The sequence below is a fragment of the Bos mutus genome, chromosome 7, assembly GCF_027580195.1.
Source record: "Bos mutus isolate GX-2022 chromosome 7, NWIPB_WYAK_1.1, whole genome shotgun sequence".
NCBI classification, from domain to species: domain Eukaryota; kingdom Metazoa; phylum Chordata; class Mammalia; order Artiodactyla; family Bovidae; genus Bos; species Bos mutus.
The window spans coordinates 89,342,266-89,350,985 of record NC_091623.1 but is presented as its reverse complement, the minus strand read 5'-3'; the positions used below and the strand labels follow the sequence as shown (position 1 = coordinate 89,350,985).

At 45.6% G+C, this 8,720-nt stretch overlaps 1 protein-coding gene across 3 annotated transcripts; it reads right to left on the bottom strand.

Moving 5' to 3' along the window:
* Positions 1-51: 51 nt before the first annotated feature.
* KIF20A (kinesin family member 20A) lies at positions 52-8,540 on the bottom strand. Of its 3 annotated transcripts, none has more exons than XM_070374402.1 (19): positions 8,389-8,540; positions 7,667-7,927; positions 6,323-6,412; positions 6,102-6,221; positions 5,116-5,254; positions 4,828-5,015; positions 4,613-4,742; positions 4,238-4,432; positions 4,023-4,134; positions 3,851-3,919; positions 3,488-3,631; positions 3,179-3,344; positions 2,904-3,068; positions 2,635-2,774; positions 2,397-2,499; positions 1,933-2,128; positions 1,600-1,691; positions 1,237-1,374; positions 52-610 (listed from the first exon to the last, which is right to left on the bottom strand). In XM_070374402.1, the coding sequence occupies exons 2-19, from the start codon at positions 7,904-7,906 to the stop codon at positions 293-295; spliced, it is 2,745 nt and encodes a 914-aa protein (XP_070230503.1). In that variant the 5' UTR covers positions 7,907-7,927; positions 8,389-8,540; the 3' UTR covers positions 52-292. The 3 variants fall into 3 exon arrangements, with proteins under 3 accessions (XP_070230503.1, XP_005891770.1, XP_070230504.1); XM_005891708.3 differs by having other exon boundaries at positions 7,745-7,927; positions 8,389-8,539; XM_070374403.1 differs by lacking the exon at positions 8,389-8,540 and adding an exon at positions 7,108-7,184 and having other exon boundaries at positions 7,745-7,874.
* Between the last annotated feature and the right edge of the window lie 180 nt (positions 8,541-8,720).

The following is an 8,720-nucleotide window of genomic DNA, read 5'->3' as shown; positions in this document are numbered from 1 at the left end:
GCCCCTTTTATAATTTACTTCAATGATAATGCTAGATTTGGAATTCAGATATAAAACGTGAATAATATCTTTATTTTAATATAACTTTTGTGTGCACAGAAACCATATAAGTAAAAAAGTGTACGATTACATAGGTGATTATATTACAAAAGGGAGAAAAACTACTACTAGTGTCTGAATATTGCATTTTAGATAGAGTTTCTGGTATATATATATGGTAAAGCTTTAAAGAAACCTGTTTCTTAAACTGAGCAGCAGACCCACCTGTGGGGAGTGCTGTCTCCTCACAACCTTAGTATTTTTTGCCGAAAGGCCCAGATTTGAGTAAAGGGGAACGCCTTGAGCGCAGGATTCGGGCATAAGGGCTGCAGTCTGTTGAACTTTGGCAGGTGGGTGTTCGGGGAAGTAAGTTACGAAGAAACGGTTTCTTCCCTGGGGGCTGTTGGTTTGGTTGCTGGTTTTCCTGGTTGGCACCAAGGCGCTTTTTGGTAGAAGCCTGGCCTTGGAGTTTCAGCACAGTATGATACTGCTCCGCGATGCATGCTGCCTTCTTCCGAAGGTCCAGTTTTACTAGTGTCATATTATTCTGCAACTCAGCCAGCGTCTGATCCTAAGGAAGATGAACAGAGTTATAGAAAACATTTTCTGTCTGATCTATTAGAGAAACTCAAGAGGGCAAGGTAATACACACTATAGTTAATAAAACTTCTTTTTACAAAGATTAGCTCTGTATGGTCAGAGCTTTAATTGAATGGTGTGTGTGTGGGGGGTGCGTATTGGTTTTTAAGACCCAAACAAATAGCACTGAATAGAAGGACCTTTTCTAACACATCAGGTGGTATGAGCCTGAATAATTTTACTTAACCTCCAAGAGCCTCAGTTCCTGGGTGGGTATCAAATTAGGATGTATTTTTTTACATTTCCATATATCTGGATGGAATCAGGGTACATTTATTGATGACAGTGTCATAGCTTAATTGTTAGTGTTTTGTTTTACTATGGTTTCTTACAGTTTAAGCATCTTGGATGAAATATGGTAGTATCTCCCTCCCTAGGACAGTTATAACAGAAAAAGCCTATAATTACTTAGCATAACGCCTTGTACTTAGTGAATGGTTACTTTGCAAGAAGAGAAACTCCCCTCACTAAAAGATTAGCCTAAAAATCTTTTTTATCTTCCTCATATATACTCTGACATGGGCTGATGGGAGAAAGTGATATATAGGCTGCCCCAACCTGTTTGATTAAGATGTCATCACAAGTGGCCAAGGCTTGGCGAAGTTTTCCTGCTCCAGTGTTGTGGCAACAGGCTCTTTCCGCTGACTGGAGAGACTCACCAAGTTTCTGAAGCTCTGTCCGCAGTAGCCTTATATTCTGAAAAAGGAAGAGTAGGAACCAAATTGTGGTCAAGACATCACGCCAAGTGATCTATAGGAGTCAGAGAACCATCTGAAGAGAAGTAAAATTAGAAGGCTAGCCGTAAGAATGCAGTAGCCACTCCAGGATGGCACAGAAAGCATCTTGTCCTCACATAAATCAGGGATACAGTGCTGGAAACTGTCTTAGGTGAGAGCTTTGGTAACGGAGAAAGCTAATTACCTTCTGGCCCTCCTCTAACTTCTTGTCCACATCAACGATGAAAGGCTTGGCTGAGGGTGGGGGTTCTAACATTTTCTGGTACTTCTGCAACTCTGAAGGAAAGAAACAATAACCTCACATGTGTAGGCTTTCTAGCCTTGGACTCTTTAACTGAATTAACAGTAGTTTGCAAAAAACATAACAAGTGAGGCCATGTGCATCCCAGAATGAAACGTCAGGGGGATGTAGCTTGGCAGTCAAGGAAATTATGCTGGAGTTGGCCCCAGAAGGCCCAAGTTTGAAGAACAGCTTTCCCTGAAATACTTCTGCTTCCTGCCCTCTCTCCCTCCTCACCTTCAGTGGTGGAGTTTAGCTCTGCTTTGCATTGTTCCAGTTTAGCTTTAATCTCGTGGAACTGCTGGGTGGAAACAGAAGTCAATCTTTGTGACCGCCGTAGGGACAGTTCAGACCCTGAGGGTTGATGGGCCACTTGCTGCTGTCTGGCTTCCTGCAGGAGAGCTTCTAGCTCTTTAATCTTCTCATCTCGCTCCTAAAGGGAAACAGAGAACACAATTCTGTTCAGAGTCAGATGAATCCTACAGGTATAGATGACTGAAGAATGAACAAAAATTTCCCTGTAAATTAGCATTTACACCATTTCTTGGCCAAACTCTAAATCAGTTCATCAAACACAGATTGACATAAAGCACTAAGGAGACAAGAGAAAGGTGAATTACACATTCCGCCCCTACTTTATCTCAGGCAAGCTAGCGATGGGAATCTGAGCAGCTACTTGGGGCTGGTTCAGGGCAACTCACCTGAAGTTCTTCTTGGTAAAAACTTGTCAGTGACTCCTTGAGGATTGTTAGTTTGTCTTCATACAGTTCCTCTAGTAGTTCCTTTTGTGTGTCCAAATGTTCACTGTCAGAGGAGAAAAGAGAAGTCAGTGCAGATTCTGAGGAGTGAGCTTGGAAAGCAGATCTTGAGGCACTACTCCATCCTAGCCTCTACTTCCTACCCTACGGTCTAGAACAAGAGGGGTTACTCGGCTGGTACCTGCACCACTGTTCTCGTTGTTGCATCTGCTCCACCATCTCATTGCAAATTTCATCACGGAGCTGCATCTCCAGCCGCAACTTTTCCTGCCGTTCTTTTAAAAGCAGTGCTTTCATGGCTTCTACCACCTGTAGGAGCTCCTAGGAGGGACACACAGGTCAGAGGTTATCAGAAGTCCATGCCCTAAAAAGGTACAGGTCCACTTGGAACATAGCATGGAAAATGTATAGCCATCAAGCCGCTGCACCAAAGTTTTCTTGCATTCTCACCTCCTTCCCATATGTGGAGATGTCAACTTCATTTTCAATGTCATCACCAAGGCCTGGGTCAGTCTTAGCTCCAGTCTCTAAGCTGGGAGAAGCGCGCAGACTGTGTTCCTTGAGGAATGAATGTATCGATGGAAATCCAAGTTGCACAGGTGGAGCATGCACAAGCTGTGAGGGGAAAAAAATCTTAATCGAATCCATTACTAGTTCCTAGTTGCTTTCTGAAGTACAGGTACCAGCCCAAAGTGAGCACAATCATCACACCTATAGCTTCGCACCTGGCTAGCAATGGCTGAGAACTTGGCCACGTGAAGAGTCTCATCATAGGTAGACGCACAGGGATTCACATTGACAATCATGCAGGAGCGGCCTCGGCCTGTGAAGAAGCCTTGGAACACTCGAGTCAGCTTGCTGTCACGGAAGGGAACCAGGTTCTGCTTTGACCTGGCAGGGAATTAAAGAGAATAGTGCTGTGAGCAGAGCTCTAGCCCCTGAGGAGATACTAGCACTAGCCCCTGTGATGATCAGGAAGTCTTTTAGCAAACTGCAGAGTGCCAGGCCATCCTGGCTTGCAGTGAAAAGCTTACCGGTTCTGCTGGTTTTGGCGCAGGGCAGCGATACAGCGGCCCAGGGTGTGCAGAGAAGTGTTAATGTTTCCTGCTTCCTTCAGCCGCTCACCACTCTTTTGATCTTTGCAGCGCTCTGAGCCAGCGAGATCACAGAGTGATAACCTTGAGTGATGGACAGGATCTGACATTAGGGCCCCATGTTATATGCTTTTTAGCCCCTTCATATAGTTCTAGGGAGGGGAGGGCCTGTGAAGAAACTCTGTACCCAAGGAAAGAGAACATGAATCTAATGGAAATAATTCCTTTGAGGACTGCCTTGTCCCCCTCCCCCAACCACCATTTATGGCCCCAAAGCCCAAATTTCTAAATGGAAAAACTTACTCGCTAATCTTGGGGATTATATCTCCTTCCCCCTGAAGGTGCAGGATCCGGATTGAGAAGATGCTATGACTAGAAGTTAAAAAAACAAAAGTCACTGCATATCTTCTATGATCAGGTGGAGGACTAATGTTTCCTGAAACACAGTGAAAGGCTGACTCATTAACCTACTAACCTGCGGCTAGAGTTCTGGTTCAGGTGGGTGCTGGCAAAGCTCTGGTTTTTACGACCCACTTTCAGGAGTTTCCAGGCCTCCTCAGCATCCTGAACATGAATCCAATTGAGATCTGATGTAAAGATGGGCATACATAAGATGGGAGCACCTAACTCTTTTCCAAGTCTCTCCCAAGGTCCCCTCCAGGGTTCATGCCAGCCACTGTTTTCCCATACCTTTTACGTAGGGATTGCCATTCTGATCCTCACACAGCCGCAGAGTCTGCCTCTTGCGCTGCTGGCTAGGCGGTTCTAACAGGTCATAAAGCAGTTCATTGTAGATCTCAAAGAAGGAGATCCAGATGGAGAAGCGAAGATCTGCAGGGACACTTACAGGGACAGTGTCTGGTTGTGCCCATCGGTGACTCATTTCTGGGGAAAAAGCCAATGTCCAGAGGATCAACTCAAGGGTAATCCACCTCTCCTTTAGCCTGCAGGGGCCTCAGAAAGTGGAACTCAGTTTGCAACCTCTAATCTGTACCCTTGGAGTTTTGGGGAGCAGAAAATGGGTTCCTACTGTTAATTGGCACAGAGCCCAGTCATGGTACATACCATCCAGCTGGCTACTGCTGGGAAACTGGCTACTGGAGGAGAGCCCTGCGATGCCACTGTCAAAGCTGGTGCTGGTACCCATCCGGCTGTCAATGTAGACACTTTTCTTCAAGGAGGTGGACAGCTCCTCCTGGAGGGGTCCAGGGATAAGATATGCATAAAACTTTCTGGAGGTTTGTCCCCTATCCCTGCCTCTATGAATACCAACACTTTACCTCTTGGAGGCCTCCATTTAGTAGGGCCAGTTTCTTTAATTCCTCCTGCCGGATCTGCTTGCTGTCTAGCCACATTACCTCATTGGAGAACAAGGGCTTCAGATTAGGTGTTGGATGAAGCTGGCCTTGGAGGCTATTGAAGATCAGAGCCAGGGACCTAGGCAGGATCCCACCATTCTTGATGGTACCTGGAGGCATGCAAAAGATGGACAGTTGCAGCAAGCACTGTTCAACTCAGAGCATCAAAAGCCAAAGACAATCAGCAGTTCTGTGAGGCCTAATACTCACCTTGAATTGTGTAGGTTTTCCCTGAGTTGGTGACTCCATATGTATAGATGAGCCAGTTCTGTCCTTTAAGTACATCCTTTACCATCTCCTTCACAGTCAGGTTGAAGAAAGATGCCTGTCCCACTTCTGGTCCAAAGATCTAGGGATAGACCCAATTTCTCAGAGACCCATCCTTCATCTGGAGAAGGCAATGGCACCCCACTCCAGTACTCTTGCCTGGAAAATCCCATGGATGGAGGAGCCTGGTAGGCTGCAGTCCATGGGGTCACTAAGAGTCAGACATGACTGAGCAACTTCACTTTCACGTTTTACTTTCTTGCATTGGAGAAGGAAATGGCAACCCACTCCAGTATTCTTGCCTGGAGAATCCCAGGGACAGGGGAGCCTGGTGGGCTGCCATCTATGGGGTCGCACAGAATTGGACATGACTGAAGCGACTTAGCAGCAGCAGCAGCATCCTTCATCTCCCACTTTTCCCTGTGCCAAGCCAGAAAATACATCCCTTCCTGGGTGGTTGGCTCTGGAGACTACTCAAGCAGCTTCTTCCTGCAGTGCTACCAGTTGCTGCCTAAATACTCTCTGCCAGTCCATCTTTCATCCAAATCAATAAATACTTACAGAATGCTATCCGCTAAGTCCAATGCTGCACACAATATGGAGCAACATAATGGTCACAAGCATGGGCTTGGTAGATGAATCTAGATTCAAGTCCTAACTCTAACAATGACTAGTACATGGCCTCAGGAACATTATATTCAATGAGTCACAATATCCTTACCAGGAAAATAGGGACAGTGATGATAGTAACAACAGAGTTGTTGGGAATTAATGTATATAAAGTACATGACTGACAACACATAAGGGTCCCCCAAACCGTAGACATGCATATATAATGAACTCAGTCAAGTAAAATGCTTTCCTTCTGAAGAGGGAATATAGCTGCTCCTACATGTTGGTCCCTTGTTCACATATCAGTAACTCCATACCTGGGAAAAGGTGAATCTGTGGGTGGCCTGTCCAATTCCTCGCTCGTTGCTCTTCTGGGCAAAAGAGTCCTTGGGTGCCTGAAGGGCAAGGGTCTCCATATTCTCAATACAGACACAACCCTGAGATGGGGGAAAACAGTTGTCACAAAAGGAAACAATCCTGGGAACCTCTGTTGTACGTATCATTCCTTCTTTTAAATCCTCCCTCCTCAGAAACATACCTGATCCTCCTGTCGTTCTAACTCTGAAGGTAACAAGGGCCTGACCCTCAGGTATACTTTCACCTTCTCTGTACCATCTTCAGATGGAACCTGTAGTAGAATTCCCAGTCAGAATCACAGATTAATCTCAGTTACTTCTGAGCAGATAGGCAAACACAACATAGTTTCTGGGAATCATGCTAACACTATCCCAATTAACTTCAGATGACTCTGTGCCGTTACTCTGGTTCCATAATCATTCCAACCCACATGGAGTTTTTCAGTACTTAATCACCATTCCTTGTCTCTTCAGTATCCTGAAAACTTGGCTTACCACAGATTATCTGCATCAGAAGTGGCTGACTGATACAAAAATCAGTGTGTGATATTATAGCAAAACACAGTAGTGAAGCACTTTCCATGTGTGCTAAGCCGCTTGTGTCCGACTCTGACACTATGAACCACAGCCCGCCAGGTTCCTCTGTCCATGGAATTTTCCAGGCAAGAATACTGGAGTGGGTTGCCATGCTCTCCTCCAGGGGATCTTCCCAGCCCAGGGATTGAACCCATGTCTCTTACGTCTCTTGCATTGGCAGGTGGGTTCTTTACCATTAGTACCCCTAGGAAGACCCAGTTAAGCACTTTGGAGGCAGACATACCTGAATTTGAGTCCCAGTTTCATCATTTAGTAACTATTAGATCTTAAATAATCACACCCACCACGTTCATTTAACAAATATTTATAGACGTCTACTCTGGCCTAGAAATTCTAAGAGGCTCTGGTAGCCCACAGTGAAGAATATTACCAAGGCTTCTGCTCTCGTGAAACTTCTACAGAAGAGAAGACTTCTGAGTGGAGCTGTTCTCAATTACGGGCATTTCCCTTTCAAGAGACATTTAATAATGTTAGGACAGGTATCGTGCTTGTCACAAATGGGAAGGATCTACTGAATTCTAGTGGGTAGAAGCCAGGAATGCTGCTTAACATCTTAAATTGCACAGGATAGCCCCCTATAACAAAGAATTATGGCTCCAAACATCCATAATGCTGCACCTGAGAAACAGCTCAGCAGAAAGAAAGTTTCCTTAAATGGAAGCTATGGTTGATATTAAAACCTGAATGTACATTTCACCTACGTAATGGTGATATGATCTTGTGTAAATTAACTAAAACGTCTGGGCCTCATGGTGAAGGAGAGACGACGACTGCCTTTTCTCACAGGATAAACTGAGAGTAAGCGTTCAGTTTCATTAATGCAACGCAATTAATAGCTTTCTTATGGACACACAACTGTACATTTTTTACTTATCATGCTCTTAATTTTGAGTTGACCTGTCAAACTCTAGAATTCCTGGGTTTTTTACCTCATGCTTCTCTGTATGGACAACTAGTAGGCTGATTATATCACTTTCAGTCTCCAAGCCACTCTTCAACTCCTTTACCTGCTTGTCTTCCAGGGAGGTGGAGATGACAGAGCAGTCTGACAGCAGGTCCTTGCGTATCACGGATCCCAAATCTGCAGCTGTGGACTCAAACATGGGGGAGACTACGACCTCCTCATCGGACAGCAAGCCAGCTGGTGGAGAAAGGATCCCTTGCGACATGTCAGCAGGGGCAGTTTAGGTCTAAAAAGAGACAAGAGTGGGTAGGGAGGAGAACCTTAAGGGATAAAAGGGGCTGAAGAATTCTGAAGAATTCAGCCTCTTTTCTAGGTAAGAAACAACTCCCTGGCCCCAGGACAACCTAGTCTCGCTGCCTGAATTCCTACTCGCTTTTCCTTTCAACTACCAGCAAACGGGAAAGAGAGAAAGAGTTAATCATTTAATCCAATCTGAGGCAGCATTTCGGACCGCAAACAGGAATGAACAGATATCTAACTCCGAAAACATAAGGCCAAGTTCCAAGCAGGGAGCCTCCCTCAGCCGTGTCAGTAGCCCTAGGCTCATTCTCTAAACCTCGCCCCTAGGCCCACGGTGAGGACAGAATTATTAAGAAAAACAGAAATAGCGGCAGTTCCGCTTTCTGAACGCCTAATCCGCCAGAGCAAAGGTGCCCCAACTTGGCTCAAGTACAGCCGCACACTCACCTAAAGACGCCACACTTCTACGGTACCGGTTCACTCACACCCCACAGCCGAAACTGGACTTTCGCAGCTTGAGAGCACAACTCCACCCACGAAGCGCACCTTTGTTACTGATACAATGTTTTAAATTGCGCGCTGCGTTCGTTCGGCCAATCAGATAGCGAAGCTTGCACCTACCAATCAGTGCAAGGGGGCGGGCGAAACCCGGAAACAGTTTTCTTCGGCTTGACCTCTCTGCTCAAATGTGGGACGGGTTACCAACTGTCGGATTTTGGAGCTGCGTCAACTGGAACTTCGGTTTATCAGTTTTTCTTGAACCCTAGGCATTTCTTTTC

Bases quoted from the DNA above. Each gene is read 5' to 3' on its own strand.
- KIF20A (XM_070374402.1), bottom strand. From the start codon at position 7,906: ATGTCGCAAGGGATCCTTTCTCCACCAGCTGGCTTGCTGTCCGATGAG. The intron at 4,433-4,612 runs GTATGTACCATG...CTTTTTCCCCAG, and splicing joins CAGCAGTAGCCAGCTGGATG to AAATGAGTCACCGATGGGCA. The intron at 611-1,236 runs GTTGGGGCAGCC...CATCTTCCTTAG, and splicing joins ATGACATCTTAATCAAACAG to GATCAGACGCTGGCTGAGTT.